Source organism: Hydra vulgaris, chromosome 01, assembly GCF_038396675.1.
Source record: "Hydra vulgaris chromosome 01, alternate assembly HydraT2T_AEP".
Lineage (NCBI taxonomy): Eukaryota > Metazoa > Cnidaria > Hydrozoa > Anthoathecata > Hydridae > Hydra > Hydra vulgaris.
The window spans coordinates 42388569-42413108 of record NC_088920.1 but is presented as its reverse complement, the minus strand read 5'-3'; the positions used below and the strand labels follow the sequence as shown (position 1 = coordinate 42413108).

The 24540-nt window shown below is 26.9% G+C and overlaps 3 protein-coding genes across 4 annotated transcripts in view; all 3 read left to right on the top strand.

The window, feature by feature from the left end:
• The window catches only part of LOC100210216 (run domain Beclin-1-interacting and cysteine-rich domain-containing protein), a 48046-nt gene extending 36090 nt beyond the window's left edge, over positions 1 to 11956 (top strand). For both annotated transcript variants that reach the window (XM_065788218.1, XM_065788219.1), the window contains 5 exons: positions 6427 to 6505; positions 9216 to 9293; positions 9449 to 9542; positions 11367 to 11439; positions 11519 to 11956. In XM_065788218.1, the coding sequence (XP_065644290.1) occupies positions 6427 to 6505; positions 9216 to 9293; positions 9449 to 9542; positions 11367 to 11439; positions 11519 to 11558 (364 nt within the window). In that variant the 3' untranslated portion in view covers positions 11559 to 11956. The remainder of the gene's footprint in view (positions 1 to 6426; positions 6506 to 9215; positions 9294 to 9448; positions 9543 to 11366; positions 11440 to 11518) is intronic.
• Positions 11957 to 12114: 158 nt separating this feature from the next.
• Positions 12115 to 14662, top strand: LOC101238115 (large ribosomal subunit protein mL41A). The gene is made up of 4 exons (XM_065788221.1): positions 12115 to 12271; positions 12471 to 12509; positions 14315 to 14379; positions 14454 to 14662. The coding sequence occupies exons 1-4, from the start codon at positions 12193 to 12195 to the stop codon at positions 14571 to 14573; spliced, it is 303 nt and encodes a 100-aa protein (XP_065644293.1). The 5' UTR covers positions 12115 to 12192; the 3' UTR covers positions 14574 to 14662.
• The window catches only part of LOC100203089 (putative glycerol kinase 5), a 45657-nt gene continuing 35684 nt past the window's right edge, over positions 14568 to 24540 (top strand). The window contains exons 1-2 of the mRNA XM_065788220.1: positions 14568 to 14697; positions 15112 to 15233. Of these exons, the coding sequence (XP_065644292.1) occupies positions 15138 to 15233 (96 nt within the window). The 5' untranslated portion in view covers positions 14568 to 14697; positions 15112 to 15137. The remainder of the gene's footprint in view (positions 14698 to 15111; positions 15234 to 24540) is intronic.

Below are 24540 nucleotides of genomic sequence, written 5' to 3'. Positions count from 1 at the left end.
AACTTATTTTAATATAAAAATATGTTTCAAATATTACTATTCTGTTAATGCAAAATTGTTTGTTTTAAATTTTAAAGTTTATTTTTCATTTTGTTCTATTGTCGCCCTAAAAAAGCTTCAAATATTTTATATCAAATGTTTTATAAGAAAATGTAGTATTTAAAGACAGTATATAATATTATAAAGATATTTGCAACACATAAAAACTTTTCGTTGTAAAAAAACATTGTATAAAGTATGTCTATACAAGTGTAAAACATTTTGATGAATAATGATAACTTAAGCGTAAAACATCTTAAATAATGTTTGATTAATAATAAGTTGAGCATAAAGTATTTTTTGATACTATTTTACAAACAATATAAAAGTTACTGAAGTAAATTTAGATGTACAAGGAAAAAGCAAAAATGTGTTTGTAGTCACTGACAAACAGCGCAAACAAAAAATAAGAACAAAACCAACCTACTTAAGAATAAAAGATACATTTATATATTTTTGTATTAGTGGTTTAAAGTTGATTTTATAAGTGTATTAAGAATTATTAATTTGTATGTTAGTTATTAATCTTATAAATAGTGTTGAATGCTAGGCAAGCATAATCAACTTATGTAACCCTGCAGTACGTTTACAATACAAACAATAATAAGTTACAAATTTACTAAACCAGCTCATATCACTTGGATCCAGGCTCATATTTTTGAAGCTTGGATCACTAGTTATAATTATCTTGTTAGAATTTTCAGATACTAATCTATTTAAATTTTAAGAATTCAGCTGCTCCCCTATAAAAAGTGAAGAACAATATATCTTTTTGAACAGATTTTAGAATGTTTAACAACAAAACCCATTCAAAACCTACAGTCAAAATCATTTAAAGGGACCGAAGCAGAAAATTTTGGTTAAATAATTTTATTTGCATTGTTTTTTTTTGTTTTTTTATTTTTATTACAATTCACCTCCCCAAGGCCATGAACGTCACTACAGTCGAGGAGGCTAATTTAAATGTGGTTACACCCTCTCTCAACTAGTAAGTGACCGAGGCCCTAGCCCTGTTGCCACCTAAAAATGAGATTTTTTTCAAACCCGGCTTCGGTAAAACTATAAAATTTAGCAAGGGTTGATAACTGGGGCTAGAAAAAAATGTATAATATTTTGTATATATAATTTTATGCTTACATTTACTATTTATTAAATACTGGCATATATTTATATATTTTCAAACTCTAGTTTACTTCCAACAAGATAGAAAACAACCACTATTGAGTTATGAGTTACTTTAAAATAAGAATAAGTAAAAATACTAGGAAATGGTTAGCTGAACACTAAAAAAGTTGTAGGTTGTATACAAAAGTTGTAGGTTGTGTATAAAAAAGTTGTAGGTTGTATAGAAAAGTTGTAGGTTGTATATAAGAGAAAAACATGAAGGTGGCTAAGAGTTATAAGGTTTTTTTCATGTGCAACGAAAAAAACTGGATTAATAAAAGTTTTTATAGCTTGAAGGGACAGATACAGGAAAAGGATGCAACATGTTGAATAAGAAACAAGCACGAGTGAATTTTGGTTTATTGTAATAGAGATGATAGCTCGTTTGAGCATTGACCATGATAGTATTTGTAGAAAAAAGAAAGAAATGCAACCTTACAACAATTGCAAAGTGGCTCAAGCTTGGTAGGTAAAGCAGGTCTAATTACATTTACAATGTGCTTTTAGACTTTGTCTTATAGTAAGAGGGTTGTTATTCATTAATATAGGAATACCAACATTGCAATATTCTTTTGCAATAAATAAATGAGTTTTGTTGTAACAAAAATTGTGAAAGTCCAGATTTTAAATCCATAAGCCTCTGTAAGCATTAGGCTGTTAAAGAAGAGAGATCAGATTAAAAATTGGCTGCTTGCTCTAAGCAATCAAAAAGTGAAGACAAGAGTATAAAGTTGAGTCGTCAGCAAATAAAGCCACTTTAGATATAAAATTTTCATAAAAATTGATATTTTAGATAAGAACCAATAGAGGAACAAAGATAGAACCTTGTTACTTGAAATAAAAAGTGTAGGCCTTCAAGAATAACTTTAATACTGCAGTTAGAAAGAAATAATTTAATAATCTAAAAACCTTTATATAAAGAAACTAGTAACAGAGTGAAGACTTATCGTAGGATAGTTGGAGAGGTCAAAGTGTTTTCTAGAGTTTCAAAAAATTGGAACCACTTATTTAGCATTTTTTTAAATTTAGCAAAAAATAAGGAGAGTTCTGGAGAGCACTTTTTTAAGACTATGATGGAAATCTTGTTTGAAGCACAAACTGTTGAAGTGTTTAATTGAGAATTATCTTTAGCATTTGAAGCCAGAGTGGTTTGGATGTTTAACAATGGGTTAATTTGTTTAACTGGCACGAAGAGTATGGCCATTAGATTCAAGAGTCAAGTAAGAATAAGATTTCTTTGCAAATAACTCTGCTTTATCCTGGGGAGAACTAAAGAGATCAGGCCGATGAATTAGAGATTAAATGTTAGACTTACTTTAGTTAATGACATAGTTGAAGACTAACCAAAAGCCTCTAGAACCTAACATCTGATATAAGACGCAAGATTTAGTAAACTGAGAATAACAGAGCTTAACATCAGATAGGATCTTTTTACATTGGCTTCTTGGAATAATAAAAAGACATTTGTTCCTAAGAGAGATGTTCTTGTAAATAAAATAAAATAAATGATTAATAAAGCAACTGCTCAAGATGGTGAAAAATGTGGAATAGAATGAGGCTTAAAATTGAAGAGTAGGAATAAAAGCTTCCAAACTTTTAGTCCAAAAGAATAAAAGCTTCCAAACTTTTAGTCCAAAAGAATAAAAGCTTCCGAGACTAGTTTAGTAGACTAAAGTTTCTGAGATGCGCTTTATGCATACATGTTATGGATTTAAACATATATGTTTGTTATTTAATTAAATGCTGGCATACAATATCCTTTCATATTTATATAAACCTTTCAGTATTTATATGGTGTAGTATTTGTCGAGAAGATAATGATGATGATGATGACGATGACAATGACGATGACGATGACGATGATGATGATGATGATGATGATGATGATGATGATGATGATGATGATGATGATGATGATGATGATGATGATGATGATGATGATGATGATGATGATGATGATGATGATGATGATGATGATGATGGTAATGATGATTATGATGATCATGTTGATCATAATGATACTTATATATGCATATATAAACAAAATATAACATGGATTTTGAATTAAAAAAATTACTTAAAAATTTAATTACTAAAAAAAAATAATTCAGGATGTATAAATGTTTATGCAGCCCTGTTCACAAACCTGGCCCCAGCTATATTTTATCAAACCCTGCCCTGGTCAAATATCAACCCTGGTTGCTTACTACTCTCTAACTCTATAATTCTGAAATACGAACCTTAACAAACAAGGTTAAACACCATGCTACCAGAGATGTAGTGGAGATGGAACTCGGAACTTCTCGCTTAAGAGGCAAGTGCTCTACCACTAGGCCACTATCACATTGTACTTCATAATCAATGAACAGATATAATGTTTGCCAAACTACAAGTTACTATTGTATCATACTCAGTCTTCTCCTGTCTCGAAATCAAGTTAGACACATTGTGAAACTCTGCTTGACCTCTAATTGTTGCTGTTACCCTCCTCAAGGTTCCTGCTACAACACAGTGAATCAAAGAATTGCAGGCTCAAACAGAGTCTTTTAGGAGAAACAGCAATTGTCCCATCAAGAGCAAAAGAATCCTATTAATTAGATTTACCCTATGGATTTATGACTGGCGATCTGTAATAGGTGCGTTAGAGTCAAAAAAGCTCAGAGATTTTGTTTCAAGCAAGCTTCCCCATTCACCGAACTAAACATTTTTCAACATGTAGCATCAACTCAAACCATTGGGAATCTTACTATTAAAGCTCATATTTGCTTCGTTGTAATACATTTCTGAATAGAAAGTCAAAGACAAATTATATTACTATCCTCATTTTGATAACTGTTGACAAACTTAGCACTACACTAACACATTAGAACTTTCCAGAAGAATTCTTGTTACAAAATATAGGAAAAACTTAATGTTAAACCCATTTTTATCCTTATGGATACCAGAGCAAGATGTTGTGTGATTTATTTGATAATTTATAAAACTATAAAAGATCAACTGAACTTTTACCTTATTACGATAGTTTAAAAACAACTAATGAAACAGCACTTTATGTGATTGATCAGTTTTTATGTGATATTGATATTAAAAAAAAAGATGCTTTTAGCATCTAGTTATGATAGGTAAAAGCTTAAAACATCAAGTGATCTTGGGCTATGATTTTATGGGCCAATATGTATATATTTTTTATGTTAATTCATCTCCCCAAAGCCAAGAAGACCACTGCAGTTGAGGAGGCTACTTTAGTTGCGGTTACAACCCTCTCTTAACTCTTTAACTCCAAAACACAAACTTTGGCAATTAAGGCCGCTGCACGGAAAAATGAGTTGAGCGTGGTACTACCAAGGATGTGGTAAGGAATGAACTCAGAACTTCTTGCTTATGAGGCGAACGCTCTACCACTACACCACTACCTCTATAATGTTGAACTTGACTGTAGACAAATTTAGTAAAATTTAGTAAAATTTGTAGACAAATTTAGTAAAATTTAGTAAAATTTGAAGAGAAATTCAGTGTCCCAATGATCAAGGATTTTTCTCTATTTCTTGTAGTAGTGAACTTATTGATGATAAGTTAATAGCTGAAAAATAAAGCAGTAAATATTAGTAAGTAAAAGCCAACCTATTTTCGACTCCCTTTTCTTATCTATATCAGCCTGAGCATACCTACCATGAGACAGAAAAGATTAGTTGACTCCCTAAACCATCAAACACATCTTTTAAGCCCATTCAAGTTTACCTGAATCAATATATTCTCAATAGCAACCTCCAATTACTTCAGGTATATTAAGTGAGCTAGAAATATAAAATAATATTGAGTTTAACCAAAAGAAATCTTAGACTCTCGCCTGAATTTATACATGTATAAAAAAAGAAAATTCAGATAAAAATAGACTTAAATTTGTTTGAGCAAAATGGAACATGAAAAGTTACAATTGAAGATAAACCCAACATGAAAGTAAATTTTAACACTGGGGTTTACAATATATCTGTAGAAATAGTTGAGGTTACATCTGAAAATTATATAAATTATGGCATAGCTGTATAAAATTTAACTTTTATGAATATTGAAATTTTAAAATCTTTATCTAAATATCAATAAAATAAATCCAACTTATTGATCCAACTCCAACTTATTGATCCAACTCCAACTTATTGATCTGCAAATATTTTATCAAAGTTTTGTTGTTAACAAAATATTTTTGTATTTTATTTGTGTAATATATAACAATCGTTCTCATCAGATATTTATTTGTGTATTAAGTAACAACCATTCTTATCAGATATTTATTTGTATATTAAATAACAACTGTAATAAGCAAAAACCATTATCAATGAATGAAATGTTTTTCAAATTATTGTAAAAAAGAATACTTAATTGACTTTTGTGACTTAATTGATTTTTTTGACTCTTTTTTTTAATGTTTCATAGTGTTTTTATTTTTCAATTTTTTTTTTTTTAATTTTTTTTTTTTGTGTGTATGCATGTGTATCAACTGCAATAGGTACGCAGCACTCCACTGTGAGTCAGACTATTTGTCAGTTGATGTATGTACTGAAGCCCCCCACAGCAGGCTATTTCAGTGTGACATCAGAGTGCTCATCTAAACTAGCAATTTAAGTTGACATAGTTATATAGAGTTACGTGGGCTTCAGTACATTTATTAAAGGTTAGGATTGGTGTATATAAAGATATATTATGAAGTCATTGAAGGTTTTATGAAGAAGATCAAGATAACATAAAAATGTTTTGTTTCATTTTTCATCATTTTCTTTTTTTTCCCTTTTTTCTTTGAAAAAAATGTTTGGGTTGAAATTTATAATTTTAAATCAATATTTATACAAAATTTAATGTTAGAAATTTTTTAATTTCTTACTCTCAGGTAGTTCTTTTGAATTTTTTGTTCTTTGGTAGTTCTTATAAATTAAAATTTTTTGAAGTTAAAGACTATAATAATTTTTTTTTCAAAGTTCTTGTTTTGCAAATATCCTGATTTTTTAAACTATTTTAAAGTTAAAATCATTATTTTTTTAATACTTTATTATGTGATTTCTCAGCTTATATTTGGTGCTTACAAAACAATGTTTTGAATATTGAGTATTTGGCAGTGAAGTCAGTTTAAAACAATGTTTTAAAAATATTGAGTACAAGATATATGGCATTGAAGTCATTTTTGCATTCAATGTATCTAAAGTAATGAATTTTTTGAATTTTTTTTTTAAGCGAGTTGGGCGAAATTTCTAAATTGCCATTCCATTTGGCTGAAGAAACACAATTATATTCTATAGATGACCTAATTCAGGTTGCTATTTTTTTTGATTTTATTTTTTTTGATTTTATTTGTCACAAAACTTATTTTAGTTTTTGCTTTTATTACCTTTTATGTGTAGCCAATATGTAGTTTATCTATATCTATCTATATATATATATATATCTATCTATCTATCTATATATATATATATATATATATATATATATATATATATATATATATATATATATATATATATATATATATATATATATATATATATATACATATATATATATATATATATATATATATATATATATATATATATATATATATATATATGTATGTATATATATATATATATATATATAGGCCTCTGCGGATATATATAAATATATATAATATATATGTATGTGTATATATATATATATATATATATACATATATATATATATATATATATATATATATATATATATATATATATATATATATATATATATATATCTATATATATATATATATATATAATAAGGCCTCGGCAGAAAGCAAGAGCTTTAGAGAGCTCTTGCTCTCGCCCACACTAGTAACAGTTAACAATTTTAGAAAGTTTAAAGAAATTATTTATATAAATATATATATATATATATATATATATATATATATATATATATATATATATATATATATATATATATATATATATATATATATGTTATATATATATATATATATACATATATATATACATATATATAAATATATATATATATATATATATATATATATATATATATATATATATATATATATATATATATATATATATATATATATATATATATATATATAGGCCTCTGCGGATGTATATATATATATAATATATATGTATGTATATATATATATGTGTGTGTGTATATATATATATATATATATATATATATATATATATATATATATATATAAGGTCTTAGCAGAAAGTTGGCGAGAGAAAGAGCTTTAGAGAGCTTTTGCTCTCGCCAACACTAGCAACAGTTAACAATTTATTAGAAAATTTATAAGTTTAAAGAAATTATTTATATAAAAAAGGATATATATATTTTTTGTCTTATTTGTGTAATGCTTAATAAAAATGTAAACTTTATAAAAGCAATGTGGAGTGTAATTTTAAGTTTAAAAATTTGGTTTACTATGAATACTATGATTACTGTAACATCCAAACACTTCCTGAGATCTGTTTTTAGCGGGAATCTTTTTTAATACTATCTTATAGTTTGACAACTATTTACATGCGTGCATTTCAGCACAACTCTAGACTGTAGCTATTTGCTTATGTAATTCAATGCCTATCTTCTTATTTGGAACAGAGTCAATACTATCATCCATATAAGTTGATTTTAGAATTGCTGCTGCAGTTAACATGCGAGTTTCTTCTTTCTATTATTAGCAAGGTCTTTGTGTCAATAAATTGTCAATAAAAAAGTCATCATTTTGAGAATAACTCTCTGACAATCTATAGTTTGATCTTCTCGTTTTACAGCTGACTTTCCAGCTGTTAAAACGGAAAGTCAGCTTTCTGTTAAAACTATTAAAAGGTTCTATTGTACATTAGGTGTCTTGGTTCGGTATTGTTTTTTATCTATATTAATGATCTTCCTGACCATCTTTAGTGGCTCTATTTGCTCATGACCCAAATTTATACACTTGCCTTGACAAATATTTTTGATCGGTTAGTACAGGCACCTGATCTTGAATCTAATCTCTCTTCTGTAACACCCTGGGGATTGCATTAGCTTGTTAATTTTAACTCCATAAAACTCATTTATTTACTAAAATAACTTTGGTTTTTACGTTTATGAACCAAAGATGTCCATATTTTACTTGATGTCTTCTTAGATTATTGTTCATTACTGCCTTTTCATGGAAACCATATATACAATCGATTGAAAAATTAAATATCTGTTGAGTTTGCTTCTCTCTATCGTGCTTGTCATTTTTGCACTTCTGATTCCATTCCCTACCTCCTCTAATTTCTTTTTCCTCCCTGTATGGAATACTGTTATCATAGTTTCTTTTAATGGTGCTCTTTTACTTCTAGAGAAGGTCCAAAAATGATTTGTAAATGTAGTTGGACCTAATCTGCCAAGCTCGAGCCACTGTTTCAAACAATCTATCATCTCTAGTTTTCTCAACCAAAATTTATTCTTGCTTGACTTGGCATTCAGCAAAGTTGCATCCTTTTACTGTATCTGTTTCTTCATGCATCTTTTAAACACATCTAGTTTCTTTCCTTGTGTATTGATGGGTATTGACTTTTTAACTACCTACAATTTTTTAAGTCTTCTGTCAACTGTTTTCTTGCTCTTTAACAATACTCTGTTTTAATTGGTTACTTTAGTATTTTTAATAAAAAGACAATAAGTTATGACAAAAAAACTCGAAATTTTTTACTGCTGTATACTTTTGTACTCCATGTATTATATAATTTATATATTATAAATACGTCTAAAATTGTACATACAGTATTATATAATAATATTATTATTTATATTATTTAATTTGTAACAAATATATATATATATATATATATATATATATATATATATATATATATATATGTATATATATAACATAAATATTTTTATAGTTTATATTATTATTAATTAAGTAAATAAGTAAAAAAATTTTATAAAATAAGTAAAAAAAAAAACGCAAGTAAAAATAGGTTCAAAAAAAAGATTGTAAAGCTATTATTTAGACAAAGAGTGGAGAGTTGCAAACCAAGCTCAAAACTATTGTAATGAATGCTGTTCAGCATATAAAAGTTTCATGTCAGGTATAGTTATTTTTTTCATTTGCATTTGCAGTTATAAATATTACCCAATGTTTATGCAATAATAACCTTTATTAAAAATAGAAGTTATCTTTTATTAGTTTCCATATTAAAAATAATTGGTTGCATCACAATAAATTTTTATGGTTTTTTTGCAGTTGTGTTCAGCTAAAGGTTTTGTTTGTGAATTTTGTAAGAATGGGGATGATGTTTTATATCCATTTGAGTTACAAAAAGTAGAAATATGTAAAGGTCAGTTTTTTTAATTTTATGTTTGTTTTTTTTTTAATTTTTTTGATTTTCAAGAAAGAGCTCTAAAAATACTCAATAACCAGCCACACCCAAAGTTTATAAATTACCAATATTTTCAAAAAAGCAATACAAAAATAGAGAAAGAAAAAATGGTAAATGCAATATAAAATTAGATCTTTAGTTAAAGGCGAAAAATTATCGAGTGAAATTAAAGGCGAAAAATTAATGCGTGAAATTAAAGGTGAAAAATTAATGCGTGAAATTAAAGGTAAAAAATTAATGCGTGAAATTAAAGGCGAAAATATAAAATACTTGAAAAGTTATAGAAACCAAAAATTTATAATATAAGAAAAGTTTTTAAAGTTAGGAATTAAAAAGAAAAACAAAATACAAAAGTTAATGTTTTCTCAACAGTCCAAATAATAAGAATTAGCAATTGGTGGATAAGCACAGTTTTGAGATCATAATGACATTAAGGCATCTTAACAAAAAAATTGTGAGTTAACAACTCCTTGATAGCTTGTTTTTAGTAAGACTAATATATATTATAGATAGTTATATTAAAAGTAGTGTAATAATAAAAACTGTTATATTAAAAGTAATAATAAAAACTGTTATATTAAAAGTAATAATAAAAACTGTTATATTAAAAGTAATAATAAAAACTGTAAAAATACTAGTAAAAATTCAATAGTTTTTCTATTTTAATTTAACCTTAATGAAAAACTAGGTGAGCTTATCTCTCCTTTTTTTTTTTTAATTTCATCTTTTATTTAATAATAGGTATGCTTAGAAAAAATTAGTTGTATGCAACTAATTTTTTCAAAGTTGTAGCCTATTTAAACATATTTAAACATAAGTTATTATTAATTATTTTGACTATTTCACCTAAAAGTCTTGTGTAATTTAACCACTGCGTCTATCCCTATTTAAGTTAGTCGATTTATGCATACTCTACTGCAACTACAGCTAAATCAGTCAATTCATGTACGCATTGCTGTAATTATTCTATAAAAGTAAAAATTAAACTTTTTCTCAGGACCCATGGACTTTGTATATGTGCTAAAGTTAAAATATCAAGTTAACGACTAAAAATATTGGATCGACCCATCGAGTTCTATTTAGTTATAGGTTCATAAACATCAAAAATATTTTAACCATTTCATATCTTGGGTGTCCAACTTTTTCAGTCATTGGCTTTTCATAGATATTTCAATTTGTATACATGCATTAAGTTCATGGGTCCGAGAAAAAGTTGTTTTTTTTTCAGTTCATTTAAAAAATGTTTTTCAAATGTTTTTTTTGTATATTTATTTTTGTTCATATAGAATGTTTAAATTTATTGTCTTTCACAGTTATTAAACGCACATAAAGTTAACAAGTTTCAAATACAAGCAAAAATTTTCAAATAAATACAAAAGAAGTTTTTTATGGTTTAGTTTTTTAAATTACATATAAGTTTTAATATTAGAGAACTTACAATATGGTGTAGCATTCTTAATATGGTAGAATGCATTCTTAATATGGTAGAGTTTCAGATTGGGAGTAGTGAAGGGGAGTGGTTAATGGGTAGGCTAGAATTTTATGTGGTAGGGGTAGAATTTTACCTAGAAACTTCAGGTTTTTAAAAATAAAGGTCAAATTTTTAGTGCACATTTTTAACAACTAAATCATTTTGCAATTAAAATGTCTTATAAGCAAAGATAAAGGATATCTTTTGAGGTTTGTTTTGATAAAGGATATCTTTTGAGATATGTTTTATTCTCATGACATTTTTTTATTCTTATGTTGTATCACTTTAAAGAAATCCTTTGTGGTATTTAGAATGTAAAACTTGTTACCATCGCAGCTGTTTTGCAAAAGGTTTTTGTCCTCGATGTGATAGAATTAAAGCAAGGTGTTAATTTTTTTTTGATAAAAATTCTTCTTTTCATTTATATGCAAGCTTTTGCTCATTATTAAACTTTTTTTTTTAGAAAAAAAATGCTGGAATTTGATACACTGGATACCACATAATGATAATCTGATACACTAGATATCACATGATGATAATCTGATACACTGGATACCACATGATGATATTTTTGGAAAATGCTTAGCAATCTACTTTGTTTATCTCATGTATAAATTGCATTTAAATCGACTAAGTGAATAAATTCAATGCATTAATTTTTGCAACTTTTTATCAATAAATTACCAAATGTTTTGACACATGCTGTATATATGTATCGTAGAAGTTTTGTTAATCAAAATTGAACAGAATAAATAAAATAATTATCAAGGATTTTATTGCAAATATTTATATTAGCTATATTCAAATTTATTTGCTTGTAACAATTTTTTTTGTGTGTGAAATTTTATAATTAATAATTTAAAAATGTAAATTGTTAAATTCAGATATTATGTCAATTAAAGAAGTTATAATTATTTTTTCTACCTTTTTTTCTGTTTTTGTTTTTGTTTTTTTTTGCATAAGTTTTTTATTAGAAAAATTTTATCATGAAATTCTACCTTATTTTTATGTTTTTGTTTTTGTTTGTGTATATTTTCTATAAGAAACATTTTATCATGAAATAAGTAATAATTAATTTTGGTATTATATAGTAAATATACACTTAAAAAGATTATTTGTATTTATAAGAATTTTGCTATGCAATTAACTAATCTTTTATTCGGTGCTACACGTAGAGTGATGACTGGTAAACATGGAAACAAAAATTTTTACAAAGGTGCTGTTCCAATAATTTTTTTTTTTTGTTTTTTTTTTTAGAAAATAAATGTTTAAGTTAGTTTCAAATTTTTTGTTTATGATTGGTTTATGGTTTTTTATCTACAGCTAAATTTTTATAATGGTTATTACTATTGGTGATATTTATTATTATTATTATTACCAGTGATGATGATATTTATATGTTTTTAACTATATAGGTCGCGGAGTTCGAAATCCAGGTTTCAATACTAAATTTGGTAAGATTACAACTGGGTAATTTTTGTTATTCATCTGTGTTATTTTTATTTTTCTGTTGCTACCGATGCAGTCAATAAAAGTATACAATAAAAGTTTTTCACTTGATTTTAGTCAAGTATATAAGTATATTAAGGTTTAATTCTCATTTGAACTATTCAGTTTTTTGTTTTCATTGGTATTCATATAATTTTCTCGTGCTTTTTGTTACTCTTTAATATCATTCAACACAAATAAAATACAGTAATCTACAGTAACGAAGTATTAATCTAGAGTGACAGAGACATAACTCTACAGTGGTGAGGTCTAAATCTACAATGGTAGAGACATAGATTTACAGTGATAGAAAAACAAATCTACATTAGTGAGACATAAATCTACAATGGTGAGGTATAAATCTACATTAGTGAGACGTAAATCTACAGTGGTGTGGTATAAATCTACAGTGATGAAACATAAATCTACAGTGGTGAGAAATAAAGCTACAATAGTGAGACATAAATCTACAGTAGTATGATATAATTCTTCAGTGGTGAAGTATAAATTTACAGTGATGGAGATAAATCTACAGTGGTGAGACATAAACCTACAGTGATAGAAACATATCTATAGAGATTTATGTGAGACTAAGGATATTACTAAAAATATTTTATTGTTAATTTATATTACCCATGCTACAATAAGAGGATTAAATATATGTTTAAGCAGAAAATGCCAATTAAAAGTGTCAATTTCTTAAAGTCATGTCCTAACAACATGGTGACTAACACATGGATACCTAATAACATGGTGACTGCTATATGTTGCTAAAAATATTTTTTTTTTTAAAGTATATCAAGATGGGCTCCAAAGAAGTGTAATTTTATAGAGATTTTATAAATTAAAACCTTTTTTTATATGTAAACTTTTGTGGTTTAAAAAAATGCCTCTTTTAAATTTTTATTTTAAAATGTTAATTTTTTTACAATGAATTAAAAAAATTTGATTCTTACTAAAAAACAAAAAGTTTTTATACTTACCATAAAATTTTGCTTCTTTTTTTTTGCCTCTTGATTCTTGAACAAAAACTCCACAAAAAATAATATGGGGATAATCTTTTTTTAAGTATTGTTATATAAAAAAATGAAGAAAATATCATATAAAAAAATTGAGAAAACGTCATATAAAAAAAATGGAGAAATGTCAGTAGTGGAAACTAAATGAATATAAAAGCTTTTAAGTTATTAGTTTTCCATATTTTTTTGGATTGCTTTTCTAAATACAGCATAATATAATAATAAATGTCAGTAGTGGAACATAAGACTTAATAATGTTAAATTAAACTAAATGAATATAAAAGCTTTTAAAGGTATTTTCCATATTTTTTTGGATTGCTTTTCTAAATACAACATAATATAATAATACAATTAACTACAATAACTTAATACAATTAATTTGTATACCCACACCTGAAATACAATAGGTTAGTATAAAATCAAATACGTGTATACTTATATTGTTGATATCTTTGTTGATATTTTCTTATATTATTGATATTGTTGATATGTAGCGATGTGACAACAAGGGACTACTAGATTTGTAAATAAGTTACAACAAGCCACCAATGGAATTGCAATGAAGTGAAAAAAAGCAATAAATAGTGTTATAGTGAAGTGATAAGAAACATTGTATTAGTAGTGACAATAAGTAGCTAATAGAATTCTTTAAAATATTTAAAAATGTGTTTTGCTAAATTATTTTAAAATTATTACATGTTTTACTAAATGTATTTCAAAATTAGTAAATGTTTTGCTAAATATATTTTTAGGCGCATATCGAATAGTACCAAAAAAGGTTCATGAATTTATTGTCCCGGATTTAACTGGCTTTCAAGTAATGTTTTATAGCATTATGAGTTAATTTATGTAGGTAAAAAGAAATTTTATATATTGTTTATATTTTTTAAGATGAAACCATATGTGTCGTATCGTGTGCCACAAATTACTAATGAAAAAGTCACTGGAGAAAGTTTGCTTAAAGATATTAAAACCAATATCGATCTTATTATTCATAAAGAAGTGCCATGATGATGTAAAACATGTTTGAAACAATAAAGAAGTCCCATTATAAATGATGTAAAACATGTTTGAAAAATAAAGAACTAGAAAAATTACAATGTTGCTATTATGTTTCATCAAAAAGACATTTTAGGTTTGATCTTCGTAATCTGCTGTACGAATAATGCGAAGACTTCTTAAAAAGTTATTTTTTTGCTAAAAATTATATGAATAAAAAGTTAAGATACCATTATAAATATTAGTTATTTAATAGCTAAATTTACTTGAAACACAATTCATATCTAAAAATAAACATAAAGATTTCTTAGATTTTTACTTGTTAATTATATAGATTTTTACTTGTTATTCATTTTTCACCGCATAACTGAGTTCTTATTATTAAATAATATAATGTTAGTTTTAGTTTTTTGTCATCTATATTTTTTTATTGCAATTTTTTAGTAAAAGCTTCTTTTAGAAATAATTTTCATTAAAATGTAAATCATTGCAATTTTTTGATACCTTAAAAACCATTATTTTATTTATCTATTTATTTATTCTTTTATAGGTCAATAAAATGAAAATGATTATATAATGGCATATGTTATTGGAGTAGACCTTGGAAGTACAACTTTAACTTGTAAAATATACAACAAAGATGGAAATTCAATTTCTTTTGCTTCAGAAAAGGTTTACTTTGTTTATTAATTAGATAAAGCTCCAATTAAGTATAAATTGTTAATTATATGTGTGTATATATATATATATATATATATATATATATATATATATATATATATATATATATATATATATATATATATATATATATATATATATATATATATATATATATATATATATATATATATATATATATTAGTTATAAATATATGATTAAATTAATCTTGGTGTACTTTATCTCATAACTTTATTTCAAGATTAAAAAAACTTAAAATCTTGAAAAACTAAAATAAGACTTTTCTTTTAATTAATAGACTGCTTACGAATTTAATTAATAGACTGCTTACGAATTTAATTAATAGACTGCTTACGAATTTAATTAATAGGCTGCTTACGAATTTAATTAATAGACTGCTTACGAATTTAATTAATAGACTGCTTACGAAAGCCAAATATGTCATTTGATGTACACTCACTTCGTCTATGGCTAAACAAATTAATTGATGTATAACTTTCACAGCAATGGTCATCACTACACATCCATGGTAATTATGGGATTTAATTTATTATCGGAGGTACAGAGAAATGTACATAGAAAGCTAGTCTATGCTCTTCACTGTACCTACAGCTAAATAAATCAGTTGATATTAAATATAAAATTTTATATATATATATATATATATATATATATATATATATATATATATATATAATCAAGCTTTCCCAGGAAAGACATGTAGTCACACGCCTTGTTTGTCCATGCATAAAAAATTTTTTTCAGGAAAACTGACCATGGCAATATTTTGCAGGAAAGCTGAACTTATCCATAGAGCATAAAAATTAATACTAAAAAAAGGAGACAAAATCTTAAAAAAAAATAAATTGAAATTAAATGCAAAGAAAATTTATAAATTAAAAAAAAAATTATTGTCACAAAAAAATATTTTTTTGTAACAAAAAAAATTCTACATATTTTGTTTCAAAATATTTATGTTTTCGTTTTCTTTTTTTAGGGTTGTTGTTATTTTCAGTTACAAAATTTTATACAAGTCAAAGAAAAAAAGACTATAATTAATAAAAATTTAACGAAAATAAAAAGAGAAACTAATTAGTTATTTATGCTTGAGAAATTTAATTAAACTTTTTATTTAATTTAGTTTTTACAAAGGTTTTTGTTACGACATTATTTCTCAATACTTGAACAAGTAAATAAAATGCTGTTTATTATTAAAATATATTATTTGAGTTTTTAACAAGATTTTAATGTGGAAAAAAGTAATAAAAACTCATTAAAAATAACAATGAATAAAATTAATAAATCAAAATTACTTAATTGCAATCATTAGTAAAGTAGCCATCGTCCATGGATTCAACATGTTCTTTATCTGAACCTGATATGCTATCATTGTTAGAACAGTCATCACTTACTGGATTCTAGATATTGTACATCTGAACCCGATAATTCATGTTCTGAAGAACTTATTTCATTTTCAACTGGTATAGCCGCTTGTTTAATATTATTTTAAAAAATAATATTAAACATAAAAACACCTTGTTTGTCCTCACATAAAAAATTATTTTATGTATGGACAAACAAGGTGTGCGATCGCACGCCTCTCCTAAGAAGGCCTGATATATATATCAGTATATATGTACATATATATCAGTATATATGTACATATATATCAGTATATATGTACATATATATCAGTATATATGTACATATATATCAGTATATATGTACATATATATCAGTATATGTGTACATATATATATATATATATATATATATATATATATATATATATATATATATATATATATATATATATATATATACATATATATCAGTATATATACACATATATATAGTAACATGTGTACATGTTACTGTACCCAGTAACATGTAACATGGTAACATGTAACCCAGTGCAATCTGCTTCATGTCCTGCTGCCATGTAGGATGCATCTCTTTAGGCAAAGTCTAGGAGAAGCCAACTCTGACTTAAAGCACTCCCTGACTTGGGGCTCTTGGTTGAGTAAAGGCTAGAGACGGTGTCTCGATAAAAATACTCATCTTGGGCAGATGTTAAATGCATCCGGCTACTGTCTTGTCTAAGGCCTCCTAGGCAAAGGCTTAAAGGGTAAACAGATTCTATTTGTTGACCAGCCTCGCACCCCTTCCTCATCTATTAGGCTGGCGCAGATGTATTTATAATACATTGTTTCCAGTTTAGGATGTTAAATGCTGGATCATCTTGACTCAACGCATGGGTTTTGCTTGTGTCTCTGTTTTTATGACTAGGCAACTCATTCTATCTCCTAATGTGGGTACAACTTTAAGTCAGTTTTATGGTTCTGAGGCCGGCTGGTAGTCAGGTTTCCTGAACTCTGTGGTAGCTCTCAGAGAGACAGATTCCATCAATAGCTGAAAAATATCCAAGTATTAACAGTGCCATTGTCAAAGCCACATTTGGAGCCTTTTGTTATGGCTTAGGGTTTATTAATAGTAATGAGACAATTGCTTGGGCTATTAAACAGTGTACTGTCTATGCTTTGAGTCAAGTTTTTTAACAAATTTTAAAATGAATAAAGTACCAAAAACTATAAAACACAAAAAACCATTGCCATCACCAAGTTCTCTAAACCTATCATTCACTAATATTCGCGGTCTTCAAGGTAACTTTTCTTCTGTTGAGTCTTATCTCTTGCAACACCAGATCTACTTGCTCTTTGTGAGACTAATTTGAGTTCAGCTGTCTCATCTTGTGATCTTAGTGTTGATGGTTGTCAGCTAAGATCACGATATGAGACATTTGTATCACTCCAGCTTCTGTACCTAAAGTGATTTCCTGCTTAGACTCTTCTACAGCTTGTGGTCCAGACAATATACCTGTTATAGTCTTGCAGAAGTGTTCTCCGGAGCTTTTGTCTATACTTTCAAAACTATTCAGCAACTGCTTATCAGAGTCTTGTTTTCAAGCCTGCTGGAAAGCGGCATATCCCTATTTTCAAAAATTCTGGAGAGCGATCTGATTTGTCTAACTACCATCCCATTAGTCTTCTTCCTATCATAAGCAAGTTTTTTGAATCTTTAATTAACAAACACTTAATCTCTCATCTTGAATCTAATAACTTACTTTCTGATCATCGATATGGATTTCGATCTTCTCGTTCTACAGCTGATTTGCTTACAGTAATAATCGATAGGTTTTATCGTGCATTAGATAAAGGTGGAGAGGTAAGGCCATCACTCTTGACATTTCTAAAGCTAATGTTAAAGTTTGGCATGCTGGTCTTCTCCATAAACTTTCTTCTTACAGTGTATCTGGTAACATCTTATTGAATCCTACCTTTCCAATTGTTGTATAAAAGTTGTCCTCAATAGACAGCACTCTTCTTCATATTCTGTAACTTCAGGGGTTCCTCAAGGTTCAATCCTTGGCCCTATACTCTTTTTATTTTACATTAACAATCTTCCAGATATTTTCACATCTAAGGTGGTATTGTTCGCTGATGATATTACTATTTATTCTTGTCATGATAAGAAACCAACACTCTCTGATTGCTTGGAGGGGGCATTTGAGCTTGAAAAGGATCTCACTTCTGCTACAGCATGGGGCTCACAGTAGCTGGTGAACTTTAATTCAGATAAAACTCAATTTTTTTCAGCCAATTGTTATCGCAATAATTTAGATCTTCTTATATTTATGAACCATTATGTACTCAATGAGTCATCTACCCTTCATCTTCTAGGATTAACTTTTACTTTTGATCTTTCTTGGAAACCGTATATTGAATCCGTTGCATAATTAGCATCCACAAAGGTTGCATCTCTTTATCAAGCTCAAAAATTTCTTACTCCGGATTCTATTCTCTAACTCTATAAAACTCTAATCCGGCATTGTATGGAATACTGTTGCTATATTTGGGGCAGAACTACTAATGCCCTTTCTATTTTAGACAAGGTGCAAAAATGCATTGTAAACATAGTTTGACCTGCTCTTGCAGCCAACTTCCAACCATTATCACATTGTTGTAATGTTGCTTCTCTTTCTCTTTTCTACAAATACTATAATGGGCACTGTTTTAAAGAGCTAGCGTCTCTTGTGCCATCTACTAAAATTCATTCTCATGTTACTCATCATTCAATTAAGTGTCATCCTTTTTCTGTGACTGTTCCTAAGGGCTCCAAAAACTCGTATTCCTCTAGTTTTTTTCCTCGAACATCAGTTCTTTGGAATTTGCTTCCATCGTCTTGCTTTCCTGATTCATATAATTCGCAATCTTTTATGTCATCTGTCAATTGTTATGTTGCTCTACAATCTTCATCTTTTTTCTTCCAGTAATTTCCAACTCTAATAGTGGTTACTTGCAGCCTTGTTTGAAGCGAAGATGTTAAAAGAATATATATATATATATATATATATATATATATATATATATATATATATATATATATATATATATATATATATATATATATTTATATATATATATATATATCAATCTTTTTTTTATTATATTTTTAAATATTCATCTTCTCAAGGTTTTGAGTTAGAGTTATAATAATCAATAAACTACTCATGTTTTAAATTGCTGCTTTATCCTTTTCTCAATATCTCTCATCATCCAACTCATAAATCTTCAACAAGGCCTTTGCAAGTTGATGTGGGATGTTGACAGGGACGCAGTGGATTTAAACTATATTTATTACACTTTTTTATAGTTATAAATGCTGTTCTTAAAAAAACCAATCAAAATGAAGAATACTCATGAAACCAAATATTTTATGGCAGGTTTTAAAAACATAAGTTTTAACATATTATATGACATATTTTCTGGTAATATATGTTTTTGGTCATAACCCCCTAGTGTTTATGGCAATAAACTGATCTTATATTGGGGCAGGTAAGACTTGTTAAACATTACGTTGTTAAGCATTACAAACCATTCCAACCAAAAACTGTCATCAAATTAACACAAATAATACCATAATACTTCCGTGGTTCCTAAATTAAGTCTTATTCTCAGATATGAGTTTGGTAAAGTTGGTATATAAACCGTTTTTCATTTTGGAAGGTCTTTACTTAACCTGTTAAACCAAAATAAGTCAAAGCTACCTCCAAACAGTTACCCTGGAGTTTACCAATTTGAATGTACATGTGGCACTTTTTAGATAACTAGAAAACTAGAAAAACTAGAAAGAAAAAAAAAAAAAGCTGAACAATGCCACTAAAACAAACTGGATTGGGAATTGTTGAGCATGCACAACATTGCAAAGATACAATTAATTGGAATAATCTCAAAACACTTTAGGTAGCTATACCAGCTATACTAAAAAAATCTGTGAGGTTATTGAAATAGACAGATTGCAATGTTGTAAACAAAAAATAAGATTCTAAACCGAGATAATGGCAACCAAGTGATGACTCAGAATTGGAAAACTTTTTTTGTTAAATATAAAAACTTTTTATATTATGCAGCGATGAAATCATTATTGTAAATAACAAATTGTTAAAACATTATATATATATATATATATATATATATATATATATATATATATATATAGATTAATTTTTTTTATTTATATAAAATGAATAAAAACACCTTTTAATGGAACTCTGAGTTTCATGCCTTTCGGCAATCATCAGCCATTGTATATTTCATCACTTAAAAACTGTTTAAAAATTACAAATTAAACGAGTTCTGACGTTACAAAAACAAAAAGATGTAAAAGGCTTTAGTCCCCGGTGTCGAATAAGGATAGTAAATATTTCTTTGAATGCCGTCACTTTGTTATTATTTCATATCTTTTATTAAGTAAGTTTTCTCCTTTATATGATAATATGAAATTTCTCGCGGAGACAAAGATTACAAACTTTTTATGCTTGATTGTAGGGCTTACATTGTGCTATTATTTTATTGGAAGCTAAAATCGAAAAATATAAAACCTGTTGTTACATGGAAAATAATAGCACAATGTAAGCCCCATAATCAAGCATCAAAAGTTTGTAATCTTTGTCTCCGAGAGAAATTTCATATATTATCATATAAAGGAGAAAACTTACTTAATAAAAGATATGAAATAATATCAAAGTGACGGCATTCAAAGAAATTTTTACTATCCTTATTCGACACCGGGGACTAAAGCCTTTGACATTTTTTTGTTTTTGTTTTGTTTTGTTTTTGAAACGTCAGAACTTGTTCCATTGTAATTTTAATTTGCAATTTTTAAACAGTTTTTAAGTGACAAAATACACAATGGCTGATGATTGCCGAAAGGCACGAAACTCAGAGTTTCATCAAAAGTTGATTTTATTCATTTTATATAAATAAATAAATATTGCTTTATTATTTAATAATATTGAGCACTCTTAAACGCACAAGAGTATTTGTATTATTATTATTATATTATAATAATACATTATAATATAATAATAATAATACAAATATATATATATAGATTTATATATATATATATATATATATATATATATATATATATATATATATATATATATATATATATATATATATATATATATATAGATATATATATATATATATATATATATATATATATATATATATATATATATATATATATATATATATATATATATATATATATATATATACACTAGGGTGTTCCAAAAAACAATATTTTTGAAAAATATATGCAGAGACCCCCTTAATGTGTTCTATCTAATACAAAAACGCTAGATTTAAAATTTTTTTAAATAAAAAATATTTTAAGGGGTCCCTCAAGACCCTCGAATATTTAATGGGTCCCTAATATTTTCAAAAAAAAAGTTTTTTAAAAGTATGTCAACCTAGTACTCAAATGAAGCAAAATTAAATAAAAATATCAAAAATAATATTTAATTTGGAAAAATTTTAACTTATTTATCAAAATACATAAAAAATGCATTTTTTTGTCATAAAAATACATAAAAAATGCATTTTTTTGTTTTTTGTTAAAAAACGTAATTTTTCATGTAATAAAACCAAAAATAACAACTCTATATTTGAAATCTATATTATTTTTTAAGGAGGTCTCTGCATATATTTTTCAAAAATGTTGTTTTTTGGGACACCCTAATATGCACTTATATTAGGGTAATTCATTCACAACAATTTTTCGAAAATGGTTACATTACTTGCATAATGGGGTAAATAATGGGAAAAAAACACGTCTGTTTCATAATTTTAAAGTGTCATCTTAAGGTCACCATCTTGAAAAAATGGCATTTTTCACCCTCAATTAACTTTAAATTTAAATAACTTAAAATAATTAAATTTATGTTATGTTACTTGGCGTATATATTAAAAGTTATCGGATGAACATTGGGTTAAATTTTCAGAAAAATTGATTTATGTCTAGAGGTCATTGCTTAGAGATCACTGTATTAAAAATATAAAGCTACAAAACCTTTTATTTTTTTAAATCCTAATGAAAATGTGATTAAAATTCAATCAGGCTATTTTTAGGCCTAGTTTTTTTTTAAAAAAATACTAATAATATAAAAAGTACTATAAAGTATTAATTAGTTTCGATTTCAAATAAGTTGGATTTTGCTTTCTGTGTTGTTCAACAACTTGTAAAATAAATTGAAGTTCTTCTTCATTCAAGAAGTTCTGTTTCACTTGCGGAAATCATTAATAAGCTTGATTTCTCTTTCGATGCAATTATTTGTTACTTCTGATTGTTTAACAAAATTTTCTGTAGTTCAATAATCTTGAAAAAATGTCCTTTCTTGTGGATTCATCTGGAGCCATTCTTGATCATTTATTAATCCTAGTAAATTGAAAAGAAGCCAAGACTGTGACCCAATTAAAAAACAAAAAGAAGGTTGAAGAATTTAATGTCAGAAACTAGTTTCCCAATTTAAAAAGTTTTTGGTCTTGGGGTAGAAAAAGGTTTCTTTGCCATCATTTTTCTGGTGAAGTCAACATTAAATAAAGATAAAATAACAAGCACTTCGGTACCATGATTCAGTAAAATGATTAATCAAAAAAATAACAGCAGTTATCACAAAATATCTGAATCCTCATCTTGAACTAGTTCATTGCAACAAAAATTTTGAAGTCATCAACTGGAGCAAATATGGAAATCCTTGTGCCGAGAAATTGCATTAAATAAAATAGACTTAGCCATTCGGTGGATCATAATTTGCTCATCATCGGACATTATAAATTTATCAGATAAGATTTCCATTTTTTTAAGAATGAATAGAATATGCCATAAAACTCGCATTGTGAATTGCATCATCGGACATAATAAATTTATCAGATAAGATTTCCATTTTTTTAAGAATGAATAGAATATGCCATAAAACTCGCACTGTGAATTGCACCTGGTTTTTGAATTTTGAGTATTCTGTTCACTGGTAGTTTTTCCCCAATGTAAATTGAGTTTTCTTCCTAAGAAAAACTCAATCTACTTCGGATTGATACCAAAATTGATGATTTTCCCCCGAGGTAGCTAGGAAATATTTAAAAATAGGTTCATCTGGACTCTTGCTATCTCCTCATAATGCAGTAAATACATGTTTGATGTGTAGCTCTTTATGATGATGGCATGAAGCCATCTTATAACTAAAGGTCTCTTTAACTCAATTTCAATTAAAGTTGTTGCTCCTTTTTTATTACCTGTGATTATTACATTACATTATTGCTGGCTGATATATCAAAGCATATACCAGCATTGTTTTCCAAAACTTTTCAATCTTGCACAAGTTTTTACCTGTTTAAATTTTAATTAAAGGTATACCAATAAGTTTGGGCCTGCAAATAAAAGTTAAGTTAATTTCTTTGAAAACAACAGTAAGAAATATACATAGTATTTAAATAAGTACCTATTATGAGATCCGCCACAAGTTTTCATTATGAGCTATGTTTAAATGAAAAAAGTTTCAAATCCCAGTGCAAAATGGCCTTTTTTGATTTATCTCCCAGTCAGCTTTAATTGACAGAACTGTTTTCTCTTGGGCATATTGTCTTTGACGATGCACAGTTGATAATGACATAGACATATCATTAAGTTTGCGTCCGTTTTTGCAGATGGTAGTGGATTGAAGTAGAAGCTGTTGGTAAACTGATAAACTACATCAGTCTGCCGCAGATGCTGTAACTTTTGAAAAATTCTTTGCTGGTATTTGGAGTGAATCTGTTAAAGGTATCTTCCTTTTCTTTGGAGGTAAAGGAGTAAATTTTTGTTCATTAGCACTATCAACTAATTCACTGGCTTCAAAGGCAGTTTTTGATCTTTGGTTGACCTTGGAAAATCCATGCTCAGTCTAGCTTC

What these genes read in the sequence shown, in the direction of transcription:
- LOC101238115 (XM_065788221.1), top strand. Translation starts at nt 12,193, where the DNA reads ATGCAATTAACTAATCTTTTATTCGGTGCTACACGTAGAGTGATGACT. An exon ending in AAACAAAAATTTTTACAAAG is followed by an intron (nt 12,272 to 12,470) that starts GTGCTGTTCCAA and finishes TTAACTATATAG; the next exon opens with GTCGCGGAGTTCGAAATCCA. An exon ending in CGGATTTAACTGGCTTTCAA is followed by an intron (nt 14,380 to 14,453) that starts GTAATGTTTTAT and finishes ATATTTTTTAAG; the next exon opens with ATGAAACCATATGTGTCGTA.